Source organism: Molossus molossus, unplaced genomic scaffold (assembly GCF_014108415.1).
Source record: "Molossus molossus isolate mMolMol1 unplaced genomic scaffold, mMolMol1.p scaffold_m16_p_15, whole genome shotgun sequence".
In the NCBI taxonomy this organism is placed as follows: Eukaryota; Metazoa; Chordata; class Mammalia; order Chiroptera; family Molossidae; genus Molossus; species Molossus molossus.
In genome coordinates this window covers 32,938,681-32,962,320 of record NW_023425350.1, presented here as the reverse complement: position 1 = coordinate 32,962,320, position 23,640 = coordinate 32,938,681, and the positions used below count along the sequence as shown (strand labels likewise).

General features: G+C 36.6%; 1 protein-coding gene and 1 non-coding gene across 3 annotated transcripts in view; one reads left to right on the top strand and one right to left on the bottom strand.

The window, feature by feature from the left end:
- The window catches only part of FBXO11 (F-box protein 11), a 98,421-nt gene that overhangs the window by 73,451 nt on the left and 1,330 nt on the right, over positions 1 to 23,640 (top strand). For both annotated transcript variants that reach the window (XM_036263054.1, XM_036263055.1), the window contains 15 exons: positions 575 to 681; positions 766 to 877; positions 964 to 1,070; positions 1,158 to 1,295; positions 13,243 to 13,460; positions 14,446 to 14,531; positions 15,337 to 15,431; positions 16,127 to 16,249; positions 16,334 to 16,419; positions 18,147 to 18,223; positions 18,318 to 18,461; positions 20,828 to 20,938; positions 22,392 to 22,499; positions 22,791 to 22,899; positions 23,435 to 23,533. In XM_036263054.1, the coding sequence (XP_036118947.1) occupies positions 575 to 681; positions 766 to 877; positions 964 to 1,070; positions 1,158 to 1,295; positions 13,243 to 13,460; positions 14,446 to 14,531; positions 15,337 to 15,431; positions 16,127 to 16,249; positions 16,334 to 16,419; positions 18,147 to 18,223; positions 18,318 to 18,461; positions 20,828 to 20,938; positions 22,392 to 22,499; positions 22,791 to 22,899; positions 23,435 to 23,533 (1,720 nt within the window). The remainder of the gene's footprint in view (positions 1 to 574; positions 682 to 765; positions 878 to 963; positions 1,071 to 1,157; positions 1,296 to 13,242; positions 13,461 to 14,445; positions 14,532 to 15,336; positions 15,432 to 16,126; positions 16,250 to 16,333; positions 16,420 to 18,146; positions 18,224 to 18,317; positions 18,462 to 20,827; positions 20,939 to 22,391; positions 22,500 to 22,790; positions 22,900 to 23,434; positions 23,534 to 23,640) is intronic.
- Positions 12,298 to 12,401, bottom strand: LOC118631278. Its single transcript, XR_004959767.1, has one exon. It is a non-coding gene; the product is annotated as a U6 spliceosomal RNA (small nuclear RNA).

The window sequence follows — 23,640 nt, the reverse complement described above, 5'->3', positions numbered from 1 at the left end:
TTGAGCGGCAATCCATGCAGCAAGGGGTTGCTGGTTCATTTCCCGGTCAGGGCACATGCCCAGGTTGTTGGCCAAATCCCCAGTGGGAGGTGTGCAGGAGGCAGCTAATCCGATGTTCTCTCATCAGTGTTTCTCCCTCTCCCTCCCTCTCTCTCTAAAATCAATAAAGAAAAAAAAATTGCCCTGGCCAATTTGGCTCAGCGGTTAGAGCGTCAGCTTGCAAACCAGAGTCCTGGGATCGGTTTCCATTTAGGGCATGTACTTCGGTTGCAGTTTGTTCCCGGCCCCAGTTGGGGTCGTGTGGGTAGCAACCACTGGATGTGTCTCTCTCACATCGATGTTTCTCCCCCCCAACTCTATCTGAAGATAAATGCAAAAATGTCCTTGGGTGAGGATAAAAAAAAATTAAAATGAGTATTAGTCCTCCCTACTCAATATTAACGACTTTTCAATTTTAAAAAGTTCTGTATTATTAGTTTTATAACAAAGTATTACTGTATTTTAAAAAGTAGTCTTAAAATTTCTATTTCATCTGTCTGGTAAAGGTAATTTGCTTTAAATATCTTATCCACAGCACCTGGAAAAGTAGCAGACAAAGTTATAATTGAAAACACTAGAGATTCAACCTTTGTTTTTATGGAAGGTTCTGAGGATGCTTATGTTGGATATATGACAATAAGGGTAAGAAATTTTAAGATTTAAAATAATATGATGAAATTATTAAAGGCAGTGGTTTTTCTGTTTAACAAAATTTGTACTTTTCAGTTTAACCCTGATGACAAATCTGCTCAACACCACAATGCACACCACTGCTTAGAGATTACAGTAAATTGTAGTCCTATTATTGATCACTGTATCATCAGAAGTACATGTACAGGTTAGTGTTTTCTTTATGTTTTATTATAAAATGAGTCTCTGTATTGTTGCCCAATGGGTTTTTTAATTAAATTGCTTTTCTTATAGTTGGCTCTGCAGTATGTGTTAGTGGTCAAGGAGCATGTCCCACTATCAAGCACTGTAATATCAGCGACTGTGAAAATGTTGGACTTTATATAACAGATCATGCACAGGTATTTTTTTTTTTAATTTTGTGATTTTATTCTTTTAAAATATTTTTTCTAGCTTTACTAATGTTTATTTCTGATTAATTATTGTAGGGAATATATGAGGATAATGAAATTTCCAATAATGCTTTAGCTGGGATTTGGGTTAAAAATCATGGAAACCCAATTATTAGACGGAATCATATTCATCATGGACGTGATGTTGGTGTGTTCACATTTGATCATGGCATGGTAAGAATATTCTTAATAGAAAAGATGACTTCATATCAGGTAAATTTCAAATAGGATTCAGCATTTTGCCGCCACCAAATTATCTGAATTGCAGCGTATAGGTTTAAAAGATTTTTAGCATTATGTTTTTTTTTTTTTGTCCTCACCTGAAGACATTTTTTCTTTTTTTTTTTTTTGGTTCGGATAGAGTGGGAGGGAGAGAGAGAGAAACTTTGACGTGAAAAGAACACATCGAGTGGCTACCACCTGCACGACCAACCAGGCCAGGGACAAACTGCAACTGAGGCACGCACCCTTAGCGGGAACCGGACCCAGGTCTCTCTGGACTGCAGGCCGACGCTCTAACCGCTGAGCCTAACCGGCCAGGGCTAGCATTATGTTTTAAAATCAGTGTGTAGAATTCTGTAATTTCATGGTTCTCACACTATATTCATGTAGAAAAGATGGAGTCCTTAGAGAATTGATGTGACATTTGAGAGGGTTAATGTCTAATCCAGTACTCAAATGTAAGTGTGCATAAAAATCACCCATATGTATTATAAATCAGAATTTTCAAGGATCAGTCCCAGGATCTGTTTTTTTTTTTTTTTTTAAGTTCTTATTGATTTTTTAATTTTGTTTATTTTAGAGAAAGGAAAGGAGAGAGAGAGATAAACATCAATCAGCTGCCTCCTGCTCACCCCCTACTGGGGATCGGGCCAAAACCCAGGCATGTTCCCTGACCAGAAATTGAACTGGGACCTCTCAGTCCATGGGATGATGCTCAACCACTGAGCCATACAGGCTGGGTTGCATTTCTAATAAGCATCATAAGTGATTTTAATACAGATTGTTTATAGACTACACTTTGAAAAACAGTGGTTTCATCATTAGTTTGACTTCCATTTTAGTCCTCTTAAAAATTTTGTTAATTGACATTACTTTAGTAAGAGATGCAGTGATAATAAAATACCAGTTCAAAAACTATTATGCAGCAGTTAATTAGGTGTCTCTATGGGTGGTATGTTTTAAATACTATTGTGTCATTTTACACAATTTTCTAGAGACAGCCTTTTTGAGTTTTCTTGGGCTATTTCAAAATAATGTTCTTGGATGGCTAGTCAGGTATTCTTTTCATTTGATTTTCAAGTCCTAGTACAGCATTGGCATCGTTTTTTGATGAATGAGACATGGGATTGGAGGTGGTGGTGACATGGTAGCACATAGGATATGGTGAAGTTTTATTGCTATTATATGGTATTACTCAAACAACTTAAAAACATTGGATTTACATACACAAATTATAAATTAACGCAGGAAATTTTTTATTTTCATTGTTTGTGCCCAAAACCCTAATGCAGAACTCTTTTTTTTTTTATTCCTAAACTGAGGATATTTTTTTCAGACATCTTCAGACATAGTGGGAGGGGAGAGGAAAAGAGAAACATTGATATGAGAGGGACATATCGATTGGTTGCCTCCTGCACAGACCCCAACCAGGGCTGGGGATAAACCACAATCAAGGTGTGTGCCCTTGGCCTGAATCAAACCAAGGTCCGTGGGCCAATGCTCTAACCATTGCTCAAACCAGCCAGGGCCTAATGCAGAACTCTTTTAAAACTGAACTAGACTATGAGGAATATACCCTTTTATCAAGTTCTGATTATACCTAAATAGTTTCAGACCATTCAGTTCATCATCATTTGTGGGGTAACTTTAACCTGAGAAAAAATACGTATTTAGCCTTGGCCGGTTTAGCTCAGCAGTTAGAGCGTCGGCCTGCGGTCCAGAGAGACCCGGGTTCCCGCTAAGGGCACGTACCTCAGTTGCAGTTTTCCCCAGCCCTGGTTGGGTTGTGCAGGAGGCAGCCACTCGATGTGTCCCTTTCACATCGATGTTTCTCTCTCTCTCTTTCTTCCACTCTATCTGACCAAAAAAAAAAAAAAGGAAAAATGTCCTTGGGTGAGGATTAAAAAATATATACATATGCGCTTACTGCTTGTGTTGTAGCATGGGACTGTTGATAAGAAAGCAGAGTGGAGATTATCATTTGCCCTTCTCTAGCTGAAATAAAGAAATTGACATTTTATTGTAAATTGTAGTTGTGTTCTTCAAAGAGGTGAGGATTTGGGGGATCTGGGCAAAGATTTGGAGGATGTCAAAACATAAGTCTTTAAACTCTGTCCTCCCTTAGAGGACTACATTGGTTATAGTTCCTAAATAGTCTCTTATTTTGTAATGGAACTATATTGTGCTAGTATTTCTTTGCCTGTGTTGCCTTTAGACTGCCCCAGAGTTACATACATTTCAAGTGTCATATTTATGCATGCCTCTGGTCTCATTCACAAATGATTTGAGGTACCAAGATAATTTTAACCTGGGTAAATCTCCTCATTTTTAAAAGACCTATGATGATGATTACTTACTAAAGTTCATCATAATAATGTATTTCTTATCACATAGCCTAATACATTTTATTTTTTATAGATTTGGGTCAAATATTTATAACTTTTTTTTAAAACAACGCTAGGCAGTGCTCAGATGGATATTCCCATTACAGATTAATGAAGAAATTGGTAAGGTAATATAGATTTGTAAGAAAAGGATCGAAATAAAGTATATCTTGGGCCTATTGTGTTTTAGTATTGGGACACAATCCTTTAAAATCCTTTGGTAGACCATTTATCCATTCCAAGTATAGCAGGTCCTCAAATAATAATGCTTTGTTATAATGTTGATAAGGAAAAAAAAGAATCCAGGCTGGAGCCACTGTCTGTGTGGAGTTTGAAAGTTTTCTCCATTTCTACATGGGTTTTCTCCTGGTGCTCCAATTTCCTCCCACATCCATCTCAAAGATGTGCATATTAGGTTGATTGGTATCTAAATCGTGAGTGTGCTCTGAGGTGGAAGGGCGTCCTGTCCAGGTTTGGTTCCTGCTTGCTCCGTGAGTTGCAGATAGGCTCTGGCCACTCGTGACCCTACTGGAATAGGCAGGTTGGAAAATAATTATCTTATTTTTATTAATCTTTGTTAAATGTTATGTATCGCTCACATTTACTTCAATGTCTAACGTATGTGGTTTGTGTCTTAATGTAGAAATTTGGTGATATTTTTGTAACCAGAAATATGCTGTAGGAACTTAACTCTTGCTTATATCTGTTAGCCAGTGGTTAAATTGGTTGCTGTATACATCATTTTGCTTAAAATTGCACTTTCTGAGAACCTATCAACCAACGTTGAGTAAGGACTTAACTATATTCTTTTTATCCAATTTTTTTCTTTATTGATTTTAGAGAGAGAAACATTGATGACAGAGAAATCAGTTGGCTGCCTCCCCCACTGGGGATTTGGCCCACAACCTGGGTTTGGGCCCTGACTGGAAATCGAACCAGTGACCTCTTGTTGCATGGGTCAGTGCTCAACCACTGAGCCACGCCAGCTGGACATTAACTCTTTTCTTTTGGCTTGTCTTTTTTGTGTTGCAGCCCATGATTGGTAGGAGTACATCACTAAAGATAACCTTTTTAAAATTTGACTTTGTCTTCTATAGAACTTAAAAGAACATTGGAATAAACATTTAAACTTGTTTTTGTATTGTCCTCTATCTTTAAACATATACTATTATATTTATATTTTTGTTCTCTGAAATTGTTTTTCATTATCTATGTCATACTTAGAATTTAAATTTCTATATTCATAAAAATGAATCATAAAATATTTTCTACTTTTTTACTTTAAAGAAATTAATCTTTTTGTAAAAATACTACATACCCAGTATAAAAACACCTCTAGGATTTTAAAAGATAAGACTCCAGAGTTTGTCATTATTAATCACATTTAAACTTTGGAATAAAGTATGAACTCCCCTTACCAAAAATGAGGACATAAACATACTTATATTTTAACCTATCTACACCATTACTTAATATTCTTATTTGTCTTCTGTAAAGGTTTATAACATTTATGTTCCTACAGTTATTGGTCTATGTTTACTCTATATTTATTTACCTTTAGACTGTTTATCACAGTTTCGCCATTCCTGAATTTTTTATTTTGATTTATTTTTGAAATAGCTGAGCTTTGTCATCTAGCCATTTTTTATTTTTTAAAGAAAAGTTTCTGGATATTGTAGCTTGAGTTCTTGTCACTTGAGAGTGCCTACCCATTAACTTTTAACTTGGCTGAGTGTACCTATACTTTTTTTTTTTTGAGTTTGACAAATTTATTGGTATTTTAGTAAAGACATTCATCTCAGTCGTTTCTCTCTTATCTTGACCATAGATTAATATTTCGTTTGAGTCAAGAAAAGAATATGCAGGAGAGGGATGTTATTTTTACAGAAAATAGACAAAAACGACAAGTTTGCCTACATTAAAGCAAGTTAAATTCATGTATCTAGATATCATTAAGTCAAGTAAGAAAGAACTGATAGTTCTATATACATTTCCATTGTTTTACTTAGGACTTACTCGAATAAATGAAAGCGAACAAAGTGTTAGGAATGTATACAGACTGCTTCTCTGGAGGGATTACCTTTTAAAAAGAGCTGAGCGAGGCCTTGGCCAGTTTGGCTCAGCGGTTGGAGCATCGGCTTGCGGTCCAGAGAGACCCGGGTTTGGTTCCCGCTGGGGGTGCATACCTCGGTTGCAGTTTGTCCCCGGCCCTCGTTGGGTTGTGCAAGTGGCAGCCACTTGATGTGTCCCTTTCACTTCCATGTTTCTCTCTCTCTCTCCCTCCCTCCCACCCTATCTGAACAAAAAATGGAAAAATGTCCTCAGGTGAGGATAAAAAAAAAGGAGCCGAGTGAGTAGTTACCACCATTAAGACAGTCTGAAGCTGCCTGCAAATTTAACATTGTAGAAGTTTTCAAGGAAATCGTTATACTCCATTTTTATTTTATCTTTACCTTTAAAGATGTGTTTAAGCATCACATTAAAAAAGAATTCATAGCCCTGGCTGGTTTGGCTCAGTGGTTGGAGCATCAGCCTGCGGACCAGAGAGTCCCGGGTTTGGTTCCCGTGAAGGGCATGTACCCAAAATCAAAGAATTCATATACAATACAGAAATACACCACACACACACACACACACAAATCACACCACCAACAACAAATAAATAAAATAAACCTAAAACCCTACAATACATAGCTCTAACAAAATATATGTGGTCAAAGATTCCACAAAATGTTTAAAGATGCATTTTCTTTCCTTTTATTTTCAGTATCTAAAATGTGGTTTTGAGAGGCCATTGGTTAATATGTGCACACTTAAAATAAACCATTTTATTGTGTTAAGAATTCCTGTCTTTATAAGTACAAATCAAATTGGATTTCACAGGTTAGTAACGTAAATGTTATGAGAAAGTTCCAGAAAGTACATCTTTCTCATTTCCCATCTTCACACAATGTTGTTACTTTTTTTGTTACCTTTTCAAAAATAAAAACAGTCAAATATTTAAGTATTATGTATATTTAAGTTTTTTGGTGATGGTTATTTTAAAAGAAACAGCTTCTTAGGACTGGTGGGAATACTTACAGAAACTAAGCTAATAGTAAAAACCAGGAGAAGCACATTCAAAATACTGATTTACTTTGGTAGCAAACATTTGTTCTTCAAAGATTAATAAAGGTAGACAAGACCCATTATGGTGAAGTGGGCTATATCAATTAACAGTTTACAGCAAATTTTTTAAAAAAATTTTTTAAAGCTAGACCTCTGTATCCACTGATAGCAATGCAATATCTAGTTTATGACTTGAAACAAAGCAAATGCCCATTAGGAAAAAAGGCAATATTTTAATTTTATCTGATTTACTTTTAGTCATTACTCCAGTAACACACCCCACTCCCCCTTCTCTGGGAGCCAGAAAGTTTAGGTTAATAAGGGTGTTAAGTTAGAGAGTAATAGCTTGCAGTTTAAACAGACAATAATAACTTTTTGTTTCTCTCTTACTGTGCTAATAGTTGTGTCTAAAGAAATATGCAATTCTTAGAAAGGTACCATTTCTGATTTTCTGTTAATTATCTGTAACCTTTGGAAACTAACCAGATGAAACCACAGAATTAGCAAATGGCTTGAAATCTGTATATAAAACATAAATTACATTTAATTTCAAACTCACATTTATTAGTTTATCACTCAGTCTTAAAAAAAAAAAGTGGCTCCATTCTTTTTTTTTTTTTATCCTCACCCAAGGTCATTTTTCCATTTTTTGTTCAGATAGAGTGGGAGGGTGGGAGGGAGAGAGAGAAACATCAACATGAAAGGGACACATCGAGTGGCTGCCTCCGCCACGACCCAACCAGGGCCGGGGACAAACTGCATCCGAGGCACGTGCCCTTAGCGGAAACCGAACCTGGGTCTCTCTGAATCGCAAGCTGACGCTCTAACTGCTGAGCAAAACCGGCCAGGGCATCTTATACAATTCTTAAAAAGGAAACTCTTCCTTTACACCCACCCACACCCCAATTTCAAAACATGTCATTTCATTGTCTTGGTCATGGACATTTCCAAGATGAGATTTTATATTTCGTTCCCATAGCTTCTGGTTATCAGAAAACCCATGCTTTCCTTTATTAAAGGGGTTTGGTCCTGCTGATTGTTAGTGTATCCCTTCCAAATTTCTTCATCCTCATCTTTGCTTCTGGTGGCATTTCCTCTGGCTTGCTGTCTTCATCTTCATTAAAAGCTGCTGCTACTGCCCTGGCTGGTTTGGGTCGGTGGTTAGTGAGTGTGTCGGCCTGCAGACCAGAGAGTCCCGGGTTCAGTTCCTGCTAAGGGCATGTAGCTGGGTTGCAGTTCATCCCCAGCCCCTGTAGGGGTCGTGTGGGTAGCAACCAGTCGATGTGTCTCTCTCACATTGATGTTTCTCTTTCTCCCTTCCTCTCTCTCTCCCTCCTACTTTATCTGAAGATAAATGCAAAAAATGTCCTTGGGTGAGGATACAAAAAAACCCCTGCTACTGAAAGGGTTTTTGGAGCAAGAGTTGGAACAGTTTCTTTAGGTTCACTTGATCCAAGTTTGATGGATATGGCTGAGGCTTTCTTTGTTGTCGGACTACCTATGGCAAATCCAAGCTTAGAGACTTTTGTAGGCTTTTTTTTAGAGTTCTGCAGCTTCTTCAGCTGATCGCTTCTCAGTGCTGCAACTGGAACTTTCCCCTCCATTACTCCGGTGGCTCCAGCTCGCTGTGGTTTCTCCAGCTTCTCCCTATACCTGTACTTTCTTTCCCTCAGAATTCTGTAGTCATTTTTATATTTCTAACATTGAGTGTGGCAGAGAAGTCCAAGGTTTTGGGGTGTTTTTGTTTGTTTTCCTTTCTGGTGGAGATTTTTTGTTTCACTGTCCTTATGTGGGTTTTGTTGTTGTTAATGTTGTGTTTTACTTATACTTCTCTGTTCATGTGTTCCTTTCTTTAGAAACTTGGCTATCTTCTCTATTATTTACATTGCTGTATTCTTTACTGTCTCTATAGTCTTGTCTCTTTTTTGTTTTTGGTTGGTTTTTATTTCTTTTTTATGTATTTTTGTTTTACGGACTCTTTCTAACAGGATAGTGTAATGAATCCCTATATACCCACCTCCACCAACTGTCAATTCATTGCTGACTTTGTTTCATCTATGTCTTCTCACTCATTCTCTTCTTTATTCTCTGGATTATTTTTTTATTTTTTTATCCTCACCTGAGGACACTTTTGCATTTATCTTCAGATAGAGCGGGAGGGAGAGAGAGGAAGAGAGAGAGAAACATCAACGTGAAAGGAACACATCAAGTGGCTGCCTCCTGCACGACCCAACCAGGGCCAGGGACAAACTGCAACCATGGTACATGCCCTTAGTGGAACCAAACCAGGGTCTCCTGGACCGCAGGCAACTGGCCAGGGCTAAGCTTTTATTTTATTTATTTACTTACTTACTTACTTACTTATTTCCTCGCCCAAGGACATTTTTTCATTTTTTGTTCAGATAGAGTGAAAGGGGGAGAGAGAGAGAAATATCCATGTGAAGGGGACACATCGAGTGGCTGCCTCCCGCATGACCCAACCAGGGCCAGGGACAAAGTGCAACCGAGGTATGTGTCCTTAGTGAAACTGAACCCGGGTCTCTCTGGACCGCAGGCCGGAGTTCTAACCGCTGATCCAAACAGGCCAAGGCTAAGCTTTTATTTTAAATATAGAAGAAGCTATTAGCAATCTGGTATCGTTGGCTACCAGATACCAAACGTTTGTGCCTTTAAAGTTTTGTATAAATGTTGGCACTTTTGTGGTTTGCATTTAAGAGGCAAAGTAGAATTCTTTCTAAATTCTACCTACAGTACTGTATTATTAGACCATTTTGCAGTAAAAGCATCCCTTAACAAAACAGATGCATTTCATTGATAAGTATTTAAAGCAAATTACATTAACCTGAGCCCTTTAACCCAGAATAATGAGATAGGTTCAATCAGTGGTTCTTTCTGAATGTAATAAAATCACAGTTGTAGCACTGGTAGAGGCTTCTGGTTCTAAGATATGAAGGGAAAAAAAAATGTTTGCTGCTTTCTTTTCTTGAAAGTTACCCTAAAACAAAAGATAGAGATTACAGCCCTGGCCAGTTTGGCTCAGCAGTTGAGTGTCAGCCTGCGGGACTAGAGTCCTGGGTTTGGTTCCCGCTAGGGGCACGTACCACAACAACAACAAAAAAAGATACAGCTTACAAACTTAGAAGTAGGAAACATTTTTAACCATGATCTGAATTAAATATGGGAAGTGATCTTGTGCCTTTGACCAGGGCAACCAGTCCAGACTAGAGCAGGTTGTAAAACCTACTTATATTTAGGAAAATAAACTGGTAAACCTAATGGGAATATAAATATATTAAGAGGTAATTTGAACAACTGGCAGCAAGTTTAGATTAGACTATCACTAGAGCTCTAAGCGAAGGAGAAGAACAAGGTAATTACTAACTTCGGGGAAAATAAAAAGTTGTGCAACAAAGTCTATATATATACTATATGGCTCAGCTTTGAATAGCACACTAATCTAACCAAAATTATGATATAACATTGGAAGAATACAGTGTGTGAATGTGTGTAATGGAGGGTAGAAATACAGGAGAGTTAAATTCTCATCTTCCATAATAGTAACTGTCAGGTAATACCTAAAACTGAAAACTCAAGATATAGCAATACAAGTCTTTACTTAATAATATGGAGGTAGGTACACTTGGCTGCTTCGAATCAGTGGTTGGGGCGTCGGCCAAAGGCACATACCTCATTTGTGGTTTATCCCCGGCCTTGATGGGGTCATGCAGGAGGCAACCAGTCAATGTGTCTCTCTCACATCAATGTTTCTCTCTCTCTCTCTCTCCTTCCCTCCCACTCTGTCTGATGATAAATAGAAAAATATCCTCAGGTGAGGATTAAAAACAATAACAATAATAATAATATGGAGGTAGGTCAGAGAATCAGCTAAAAGAATTTAAAGTATGGGCCTCTGGGTAAGGAAAAATAAAGAGAATGGTCTGCTGTTTGCCTAAATAAACTTGTGGATCTAGCTGACTCTCTCGTTGTACAAAATTAAAACCTAAAGAAAACAGAGAAAGAGGATTTCTGCATTTGAATAATGTTTAGTCAATGTGTAGCACAGTATAATTATAGTACTACTGTATGTCTAACTAGGATACCAGTACATGACAGTGGCCTGCTATTGGAATCTTCATGGAAGCCCAATAAATAGCACACCTTTCCCTGCCACATTCTGAGCAAATTAAGAAATAAAGCTGTGAAGTAGCATGAGGAGGATAACATACTATCTTTATTACTCTTAAAGGTCAAGTTGAAAGATACAGCTTAGAATGAGAACCAAATTGGGTGTATTTAACTGAACTTCCAAATTAAATAGGTTTACCCACATGGTCATAGGCAGTATTGATGAGTAGTTGCAGAAAGCATAATACCTTAAGGATAGCTCACTTCCATGAGGAAAAGGGTGAAGCTGAATTGAGTTTACCTGGTTTATTTTTTTCCCAGGTTTACCAATCAGATAAGTCATTTAACACTACTGTATAGAGAGACTAGGAGACTAATTGAGCTCCCTTTTCAATGAAAAGCATTAGAAAAATGTTTATTGCAGTAGAACATCAAGTTATTTTTAGTTTAGCCTCTTTTTAAATTTATTTTTGTTTCTTTGATGCTCAGTTTCACCATTATAGTCTGTATATTCAGCTAATGTACATTTATTTGGTGTAAAATCAAAGAAGAAAAAACTTCTTTATATTCAAAGAAGTTATGTTTTATGTAACCCCCAATTATTATTATTATTTCATTGTTGTTAATCCTCACCCAAGGATACTTCTTCCATTGATTTTTTTTTTTTTTAAGAGAGAGTGGAAGGGGAGGGGGAGAGAGAAACATCGATTGGTTGCCTTCCACACGTGCCCAATCATGACTGGGGATTGAACCTGCAACCCAGTTACTTGCCCTTGACCAGGAATCAAACCCAAGACCCTTCAGTGTGTGGGTCTACACTCTACCTACTGAACCACACCAGCCCAGTCCAACCCCCAATTAAAAAAAAAAAAAAAAAGATAATTCAAATGTAAAATGGTACATTATAGGTAATTGCACTTTATCTCTAGAAAATGAAACCTGAAAACTACTTCTGAAGTTAAATATGTAGTATACTAGAGTATTCAGAATTACATCCTGTTTTAAACTCTTCTGGATTTCTATGGCAAAAAGTTTGTCAAGTCCTACTTGAGTGCTTGCTCTATGTAAAGTTTTGTATAGTTGGATAATTCTCTTCGGGAGCTTATGATCAGCTACAAATGGATATGACAAATATAAAAATAGTACAGGTCAGTACATGGAAGTAGCATAAGAAAATAGTGCTAAAGGGAATTTAACAAGAGGAGAACACATTTAGTGTGTGTGTGTGTGTGTGTGGTGAAAAGTCACAGTTTTTGCTATTTAGTGCTACATGTTGTGCTTTGACTAATTGTTTCTTCCAAGCTAATCAAAGGGTATGAGGACGTTGGAGTACTGCAAAAAATATGGAACACTTCACAAATTTGTGTATTATCCTTGTGCAGGGGGCCATGCTAATTTCTATATCATTCCAGTTAATAGTATGTGTGCTGCCAAAACAGGCATGAGCACATTCTGTTTTTGAAGAGAGAGACAAGGGGAATGAAATGACTTTTAGAAGTGCCATCTTGTAAATAACTTATTTTTTCTCTTAATATTCAATCTTGATTAAGTCTTAGAACTTAAAATAAGAGAATTAGAGTACCTTTATTTTCATTATAAAGTAAATAAAACATGTCCACTATAGAAAATTTACGAAATTCAGAGAAGTATAAAGGATTAAAAAATCATCCATAATACCACTACTCGGATGATCACACCTTCATGTTTCTGTTTAATCCTTCAGATTGTTTTTCTTTAAGTAAAATTGAGATCATATTTAATGTATACTACCTTAAAGTATATACTGTTCTTTTCACTTAACATAACAGTATGTATACCATGAGCGTAAGTCTTCAAAACATTTTATTTATCCGGTTGACTATTATTAGGCTAGGATGAAAATTATTTTTTCTGTAGGCTCTGATTATATCCTTAGGTCAGCTTTTTAGAAGTTAGTTTCTTGGGACATTTTTAAGGCTACAAGGATTTATTTTCCTTAATACTTAACAAATCTTTTGTTGAAGGATAGATATATTTATTGGGTAGTGGTATTTATTTGCATTTATTGAATACGTCTGTCCCTATTTTTCTTTCCTGGCATTGAATATATTCAGACTAATTAGAGGATTTGTAGTTCTGTTGTACTAAAATTAAAACATTTCCTTCCATGTTTATCATTTGAAATTTAGTGTATATCTGTGTTCTTACTCTTGAATATCTCTGATACTTAATTTTGAGGTGTACATTTTTGTTTCTTTTTGGAAACTAGCCTCATCTCCAGGTTTAATTTCTGTATTCTTCAGGGTTACTTTGAAAGTTGCAACATACACAGAAACAGGATAGCAGGCTTTGAAGTAAAAGCCTATGCTAACCCCACAGTGGTTCGATGTGAAATTCATCATGGGCAGACTGGAGGAATATATGTTCACGAAAAAGGAAGAGGACAATTCATAGAGAATAAAATCTATGCAAACAACTTTGCTGGTGTATGGATTACCTCAAATAGTGACCCAACAATAAGGTATTTATATGTATTATGAATGGAAATTACTTTTTTACTTTGTTTTATGTTGTAAGAAAAAGCAAGATACTTAGTTTTAACTCTTAATATTTCTCCTAGACATCTGACTACTATAAAAAGTCTGTGCATCTGAATGAGCATCGCTATTGCATTTATTGTTTTATGTGTTCTATTCCTTTTTTATTGGTGATCTAAGCTATCCACAGATATCACTTTATCACAGATATCATATTTCTAAATGCTGTGATTTTAAATTTAAATTCATCAAAATGCATTATAGATGAGTAAAAGAGCTGTGTGACCTTCTCTTGGAACCAGCCTGTCTCTCTCTTTTTTAAAAAATAGTTTATTGATTTTTTTAGAGAGAGAGGAAGGGAAAGCGAGAGATAGAAACATCAATGAGAGGAAAACATCCATTGGCTGCCTCCTGCACGCCCCCTACTGGGGATCGAGCCCGAAACCTAGGCGTGTGCCCTGACCAGGAATGGTTCATGGGTCAGTGCTCAACCACTGAGTCACACTGGCTGGGCAATAGATCCAGTCTTAAAGATACTGGTTAAGACTGTTGAACAAGCTATATAATTTACTTAAAGAACATGACGTATTTTTGTCAAATTTTGTTTTCCCACTGGTTTTATGAAAGAGTATTGGGGTTTTCATTTTGTTTAATATTCAGCATATGTATCTAGATCAGCTTTTAAAAACTTATTTTGAATGTGTTAGCTGTTTTGAGGGGAGTTTTTAAGAATGCTGTTTTGGCTCAGATTTTAGATAGCTTTTCCAAAGCTTTAGGTCTTAAAACTAGAAGGAAATTTAGAAATCATCTAGTCTGAGTCCCTCATTGGGTGAAATAGGAAACTGAGTATTATAGAAGTTAAATAATTTTTCAAGGTCGCATAACCATGAGTGGCCTTACAATCAGTTGTATAAAACAACAAAGCTTTGCTGAATAGATGCTTATTTTTATTATTTCATGTAATTATAGAGGGAATTCTATATTTAATGGAAATCAAGGGGGAGTTTACATCTTTGGTGATGGAAGAGGCCTTATTGAAGGAAATGACATTTATGGTAAGCATGTGGTTTTCTATAAAATTCTCATTAAAGATTATTCTGTGATATTTATTCACTTAACAAACATTTACTAAATACCTACTATGTACCTGGCATTATGCCAGATACCAGGGATGAAAATATAAACAAGGTAGATAAATAGTTTCAAGGAGTATTTATAGTTTCCTTAAATTAATTCCATTGTTTAACAGATATGGTAGTTTGGTACTTCGGTACTAACTAGAAAGGGAAAATACTTAATCCTCATTAAAACTTTTGAGAGATTAATTCAGCAAACAACTGGATATCTGTGTGCTAGACACTGATATGTTCGTGGACTTTTCTCCTTTGCTAACACCTGATAATACTTACATAAAGCTTACTCAGTGCCAGGCACTATTCTGAGCACCTTATCTAAATTAAGTGATATGATATTCACATCAGCCCTGTGAAGTAGATACTATTAAATATCCCCATTTAGTGATCAAGAAACAAAGGTACAGAGAGATTAAATAACTTACTCAAAGTCACACAGGAAATAGAATTCCTGGAATTTAAAACTATGCAGCCTGGCCAGTAGTCTCTACCCTTAACCACTATACTTATACTGCCTACAATCCTTTGCATCTTTTTACACTTAGTTCCCCTAGTTTTTTCCCATAATATTCATGGGCCATGAATATCTTTCTAAATATTACATATTTTGCAGAATTGTGCTTTTACTAAAATTCTAGTAAGAATTTTTACTGCTATATAATGTAAAACTTTAGTTATGTTTCACTAGGCTCCATATGTTGACATTATAACTTTTACTTTTAAATAGGAAATGCATTAGCAGGAATTCAGATTAGGACGAACAGTTGTCCGATTGTTCGACATAACAAAATTCATGATGGCCAGCATGGTGGGATTTATGTGGTAAGTTCATGAATACAGTTCTAGAATCTCCTACATCAAAACCAGGGGAGAAGAGGAAGGGGCAGAATTATGTCTAGTTTGAGGTAGGCCAACTTTTAGAGTATGAATCTGTGATGGTCTTTAATGAAATGAAATAAGATTCCTGTTCTTTCTGCCAGTATATATAAATGACTTTTAATTTTATAGTGTGTGTAGTGTTCTATAAAATTTAATCAACTGACTCAATTTAGGCATAGGAGATACCCCCTTTTTATTAGTTTTTTATTATAATTGGCAATATGGGCTAAACTCATAACAACAACTGATTGTTGGTCTGAGTTATGTTTGTCGCACTGGAATTTTACCAGTGTGACTACTGTATGAATTTCTGAAATTTTCCAAAAGTAATTATCACTGAAAACACTACGAGTAACAGTAGGCTTAAATATTTTTATCTTCTGATAAAGCACATTTTCATTTGAATTTATGTTGAAACATAATTGAACATCTTCCTCTCTCTCCTTCCCACTCTATCTGAGTAAAAAATGGAAAAATGTCCTCTGGTGAGGATTTAAAAAAAAAAAAAAAAAAAACAGATAAAGAACAAAAATTAAAAGATTTTTTTTGTTAAAACTGTCTTTAAAGAGGGGAATACACTATAAACTATATTTTGCTCATACAAAATATGTATCGTAATCAGTGTATCTTTTATTTAGCATGAGAAAGGACAAGGTGTAATAGAAGAGAATGAAGTTTATAGTAATACTCTGGCTGGAGTCTGGGTGACAACTGGCAGCACTCCAGTACTGAGAAGAAACAGGATACACAGTGGCAAGCAGGTAAGATTTTCTTGGACTCTTATATGGGAAATAATTATTTTGTAAACACTTGTCATTTGCAAAAAAAATTTTTTTTAATTTTAGGTTGGTGTTTATTTTTATGACAATGGACATGGAGTGCTAGAGGACAATGATATCTATAATCATATGTATTCAGGGGTTCAGATAAGGTAAATGTTTTCACATTTGGCTTTCTTTGGGGAGGGAATAGGGAATATGTGGGGTGTGTAGAAATTTTCTTGTTTTTCAGTGCTCAATCTTGATCCTTTTTTTGTGGGTGTATATTTACACTCTATCGTACTCTTGGCTTAATTTGTCAGACTATAACTTTTCTTGGACTAGCTGAGGACAACATTCAGTGTACTCCCATCATACATGGATAGTGGAAAGCTATATAAAAATACTTGTGAGCTATCCCTGGCATGTCATAAGCACCCATAAGTAGGAACTTTTGTTTTTATACTATTTCTGTAAAATTAAGTTTTTCACACCCCTCTTTCCTGTATTTTAGCAGTGTTTGGAGCTATAGTAGTCCTAATCATATAATACAACCCTTGATTTTACATGAGGGGAGTACATAATAATAATAGTTACTTCATCTTACCCCCTCCATTTAGTTTACATATTAAAAAACTATAGCCCTGGCCGGTTTGGCTCAGCGGTTAGAGCGTCAGCCTGTGGTCTGCAGAGACCCAGGTTCAGTTCCCGCTAAGGGCACGTGCCTCAGTTGCAGTCTGTCCCCGGCCCTGGTTGGGTCGTGTGGGTGGCAACCACTCGATATGTCCCTTTCACGTTGATATCTCTCTCTCTCCCTCCCTCCCTCCCACTCTATCTGAACAAAATATCAAAAAATGTCCTCAGGTGAGGATAAAAAACAGACAAAAAAAAAAAAAAACTATATTAATGCCTGGCCGGTTTGGCTCAGCCGTAAGAGCGTCGGCCTGTGTACCAGAGAGGCCTGGGTTTGGTTCCCGCTAAGGGCACATACTTCAGTTGCAGTTTGTCCCCGACCCCAGTTGGGGTTGTGGCAACCACTTGATGTGTCTCTCTCACATGAATGTTTCTCTTTCTCTTTCCTCCCTCTTTCCCTCCTGCTCTATCTCAAGATAAAAATGCAAAAATGTCCTCGGGTGAGGATAAAAAAATTTATAGTAATAATATATAAAGTATAGCTAAGTGTGTTTGTGGGAAATAGATTTAATCTAAATGAAACCAGTTTCGTTTGTGTTTTTTGTTTGTTTTTTTTTAATCCTCATCCGAGGACATTTTTCCATTTTTTGTACAGAGTGGGAGGGAGAGGAGGAAGAGAGAGAGAGGGAAACATCGATGTGAAAGGGACACATCGAGTGGCTGCCACCCACACGACCAACCAGGGCTGGGGACAAACTGCAACCGAGGTACATGCCCTTAGCAGGAACCGAACCCGGGTCTCTCCGGACCGCAGGCGGACGCTCTAACCGCTGAGCCAAACCGGCCAGGGCTCGTTTGTTTTTTGTTTTTTTAATCCTCACCCGAGGACACTTTTCCATATTTTGTTCAGATAGATGGGAGGGAGAGAGAGAGAGAGAGAAACATCGACATGAAAGGGACACATTGAGTGGTTGCCACCTGCACAACCCAACCAGGGCCAGGGACAGACTGCAACCGAGGTACGTGCCCTTAGCAGGAACCGAACCCAGGTCTCTCTGGACTGCAGGCAGACGCTCTAACCGCTGAGCCAAACCGGCCAGGGCGAAACCAGTTTCTTCACTGAAGACTCTCAGAGCATTTTGAAGGACTCCATTGTATAGTTAATTTTTACTGTGATTAATGTGGATTATTCCACTGTTACCTCATCTAACATGGGATGTGGGAGTAGAAGCAATTAAAATGACATTGTTTTGTATTCTATCCATAGGACTGGAAGCAACCCCAAAATTAGGCGCAACAAAATCTGGGGAGGACAGAATGGTGGGATTCTAGTTTATAATTCTGGTATGTATATATAATCTTTAATCTTTTTCTCAGTGCTAATAGTCTTTAGGAATATACTCTCTAAAAAACATAACCTAAATTTTTGCATTTGTAGGTCTGGGCTGTATAGAAGACAATGAAATATTTGACAATGCAATGGCTGGAGTGTGGATTAAGACAGATAGTAACCCTACACTAAGAAGAAATAAAATCCATGATGGAAGAGATGGTGGCATCTGTATATTTAATGGGGGTCGAGGTATTGTTGTTAATTTTGCATTAGTAAAAACCCCAGTTTTTCATTATTCTTCTTCCATATCTTTAACAATCAATGACATTGCTAATTAACATGTTATAAATGAGTGAATCTCAATTTTTTTTCTTATCAAATCTTGAGATGGTTTAGATTAGTGCCTAGAGTTAAAAGAAACAAATGTTTACAGAATTTTTTTTTTCTTTCTATAACCACCTTGAGTGTGCCAGTTGTTAGTAAAGCATTTTTTAAGTAGCAGAATTTGTTCACAGCCTCTCCGGACTTTTTATTATTCAGAAGAGTGATATATTATAATACATTTTAAAGTCAAGTTATAGAAGTAGGTGTGAGAAATTAATTGGTCTGTAAATATATGAAAATGTCTGTAATAGATAAGTATTGCTTTGTACCTGTTTATAACTGTTTGTTAAAGAATGGAATTGATGAAGCTAAGGTATGCTGAATTTGGTATCCATAAAGGTCAACTCACTGTATTGAGGTGAAAGTTTCACAGTCCCTGCCCTTTGCAAAATTCATGTTCATGAAGAAAAACTGGGGAAAATTGTCTAATACAACTTTATCACCATTCCTGAAACGTCAGTAACTCCACATTGTGTACTGAACCTTACATGGAAGGATAGCTAGTTACTGCGACATACCAAGATTTAACCAACAAAATTGACTACTGAGACCAAGCAATGATGATTCTGTTAATGACATAGACTCTCCAAGAGGTTTTATAATGAAGTAACATATCTCTGATAGGAATCTTTACAAGATATAATGAGGAAACAATATAGAATGGTGGTTTTATTTGCAAGGTGCTGAGAAAAGATTCATGGAGTAAAATCATTCTTAAACTGTGTCTTGAAAATTGAGTATTCTCAGAAAATTGGTGGGGGCATGTGGAAAGCAAGCCATTTCAGGTATAGAAAGCATAATTCTTTCACTCTTTCATGTGTTGTTACTAATGGAACACCTCTGTACCAACCACTGTGATACAGATGCTAAAGATACAATGGTGAATAAAACAGTACTACATCCAGAAAGTTTACAGTCTAATGGAGTGGCACATTATAAACAAAAGTCTAAATGAAACTGAAAGTGGTTTATTTATTTAGTAAGGCAAGAGGTACTGGAAGTTAAGGCTGGAGAGGGGGCAGGGCCCAAATCATATGAGGCTTTGTATATACAGTGTGGCATTTGGACTAGATCTAGCAATAGTACTTGAGGAAGTTAGAGGCAGGAACTTAGAATAGTCTTTTCCAGGAGAAATGGAATTTAGAGGTTAGTACGGTGAAATACCAGATGGGTCAGATATCTACAAAAATAAAACCATGTTTCACATCTTTAGGGAGTAGAGAAACACTAGTTCATAGTTAACTATAATTCACTGTATATAAGTAGGTTTTATAGGAGTAATATTTGCTATAATGCTTATTTAGTGCTATGTACTTTTACATGTATTAATTTAATCCTCATAATAACCGTATGTGGTAGGTGATAATTATGTCCATTTTTAAAGACAAGGAAACAGTGATAAGTAAGTTATTTGCCCACTCAGAGTTAGTAAGTGATGGATTCAGTGTTTGAAAACCTGAAGTCTGATTCCTTGGTTGACACTTAGTAATTGTTCAACTACCAGAAGAGAATTAATAATAAATTTGATGGAAGGAAACTGTAAACCTCCCAGAGGAAGTGACATTAGGAAGAAAGAGTACAAGACATTCCAGAAGAGGAAATAGTATCAACCAAAGGTATTAAGGATAAAAATATTCAGAGCATAGGTAAATGTAGTGAGACAAGAAACTTGGGGGAGTATTTTGAAGGTTTTAAATGGCAAGTTAATTTAAAATTGTATTATGTAAGTTTTTTTAATCAGAGAAGGGACATGATAAAAAGCTGTAGGAACCTGGGGAAAATACAGCAGCAGCAGAGACTGCAGTAAAGGAAATTGATCAAAGAATCATAGTAATGGCCAGAAATAATCAGGGCTTAAACTGAAACTTGAGGGCACAAAAGGCTCTAAAAATATTTCAAAGGAATTAATTTTAACTTAGCAATGTTTAGTGATAATCAGCCATGTGCCCGGCACAGAGGATGCAATGGTGAGTAAACTAGACTTGGTCCCTGCAACCATGGAACTTGAAGTTTTTTGGTTAGAATGGTTACCTACAATTTTTTACTAAACCCTACCTTAAATACTGAATTAATAATGAACTTCCTTTTGGCTGAAGAAGTAATTCTGTGAATTTTATAATGCAGTTAAATAAGAAACTTAAAAAACAAAAAAAAAACCTAAATACCACCAAAGAGGCTAGTAAAATTTGTTATATGCATTAGCCTTAATCTGAGGAAATATTTTATTATAGGTCTCCTTGAAGAAAATGATATTTTCAGGAATGCTCAAGCAGGTGTTCTCATCAGCACTAACAGTCATCCAGTCTTAAGGAAAAACAGAATATTTGATGGATTTGCTGCAGGTTTGTATTTTCTTATAGCTTGATTTTTTTTTCTATACATTAAAATGGTTTTTAGTATATTCTTTTTCTTAATAACTAAAGGTGTGCTAAGTGTGCTGCAAAAGTGACTGAAAGCCTGTCTATTAACAATGAGAGTACCTAATGCAAGTTTTGGATTTTTCTACTCTAAGGAAGAACTTGTAAGAAATACTGCTCTTGCTCTTCAGTAGTAATTATGAAACATTAATTGGGATAGAATAAATGCAGGCTTTGTACTGCTCCCATTAGGAATGCAGATAAATTCAATCTCTCTGGCCTCACAAACACATTTTTAAAAATCTTGGTGAAATCCAAATATCATGCGTGTGTGTGTGCGCGCGCGCATCAACTTCTTGCTAGTGAAGATAGTTACTTTTTTATTGTTGTTAATCCTCACCAGAGGATATTTTTCCACTGATTTTTAGATAGGGAGGGAGGAACATCAATGCAAGAGAGACACATTGATTGGTTGCCTCCCACACAACCCCAACCAGAGCCGGGGGACCTAACCTGCAATCCATGTATGTTTCCTTGACCAGAATCAAACCCATGACCCTTTGATCTGAGGCCAACACTTTTTCTTTTTTTATCCTCACCCGAGGACATTTTTCCATTTTTTGTTCAGATAGAGCGGGAGGGAGGGAGAGGAAGAGAGAGAGAGAGAAACATCGATGTGAAAGGGACACATCGAGTGGCTGCCACCCACATGACCAACCAGGGCTGGGGACAAACTGCAACCGAGGTACGCGCCCTTAGCGGGAACCGAACCCGGGTCTCTCTGGACCACAGTCCGACGCTCCAACCGCCAAGCCAAACTGGCCAGGGCTTGAGGCCAACACTCTTAACTGCTGAGCCAAACTGGCCAGGTCAACAATTACTTCTAATATTCCAGCTAACTATCTAGCTCCTTTTCTCTTCAGTATATAACCCCGCTGCTACCTAAACATATTTCTAGGCACTACCCTCTCCTTAGTTTTGCAAAGAAATTTTAAAATGACATTATTAATAAAAGTAGTAAGTTATGGCCCAGCCGGTGTGGCTCAGTGGTTGAGAATTGACCCATGCACCAAGAGGTCACGGTTTGATTCTAGTCAGAGCACATGCCCAGGTTGTGGGCCCGATCTCCAGTGCAGGGCATGCAGGAGGCAGCCAGTCAATGTTCTCGCTCATCGATGTCTCTCTCTCTCCCTTCCTCTCTCAAAATCAATAAAGGGGGAAAAATGTTTTTAAGAAAAAGTTATAAATCATCTTGTACCATGCCATTATAGTGGATTAACAGTGGAAAGTGAATGTTACTATCAGTGATTCAAATAAACATTTGTTTTATTCCCTAGTTAAGAGTTAATACACATTTGATATAAAAGTTGACTGTATTTCAGGTTTCTTTTAAGAAACTATATAAAGTGATGCATCTGCTGTTTAAATTTTACTTCAGGTATTGAAATTACAAATCATGCAACTGCAACACTAGAAGGCAATCAGATTTTTAACAACCGGTTTGGAGGCTTATTTTTAGCATCTGGTGTTAATGTGACAATGAAAGGTATGTTGAGTCTACATTCTGCCTATAAATACACAAAATGTCATGAAAAGATAATAATCACTTCCATAACTTGATTCCTTCTGTTACTCTACAAAGTTAGTAACTCCAGAGAACTATTTTCAAAGAAAAAAAGTATTATTTTGACTTGTTCTAGTTGGAATACCTTGCACAAGGAAAATCCCTTTCTATTCTTAGCTCTTTGACTATTCTATTAGAATAATCCTGTAATCTATTTTTTTATCTTAAGTCTCTGGTCCTCTAGAATTTTACTTTTTTCTTCTTTTATTACAGATAACAAAATAATGAACAATCAAGATGCCATAGAAAAGGCTGTTAGTAGAGGCCAATGTTTATATAAAATATCAAGTTATACCAGCTATCCCATGCATGATTTCTACAGGTATATTTCTAAATTATCTGAGAGTCCAGAAAAAGGGGAAGATGGTGATATTTTTTTCCCTGTATTGCAAAGAGCTAGCATTTTTAGATCCCCCCATGTGTGAGCAAAGGCAGAGTAAATTGGGTATTTACCAGTAGAAGGACAATATAACTATTTGTCCACATTGAGTTCTGTGATCGATCTACTTGGATCCTGTGTTTGGGACCATAAATATGGGGAAAACTTTATAAGTCACTAAGTATTTCATACATCACCATAAATGAGTGGAAATTCCTCTCCCAGAAACTGTTTTAGGTAGCGATGGATAGGAAAGTTTCAATTGTTTTTCTACAACTTACAAATTGTTTTCCTCAGAAGATAGAGCAGGCAGTTCACCTATTCCATTTCAGTTCCTTTATAGAATGTGGACTGGAGCCACAAAACATTTATTTTTTTGGCCCTCTTGTAAGCCAAAGCTCATAGGGTAATAGATACAAAATGCAGTTATTTTGAATAACATGTTTAAGAAAAATAACGTTAAGTTTTTACTTTTTAGATGTCACACTTGTAACACCACAGATCGAAATGCCATATGTGTGAACTGCATTAAGAAGTGCCATCAGGGACATGATGTAGAATTTATTAGACATGATAGGTATGTAGCATACTTGCCTGCTCTATTACCCAGTTATGCCCCCCCGCCCTTGCGTGCTCTGTTACCCAATTATCCTCCCCACCCCCTAATATTTGGGTTTTCCTTTT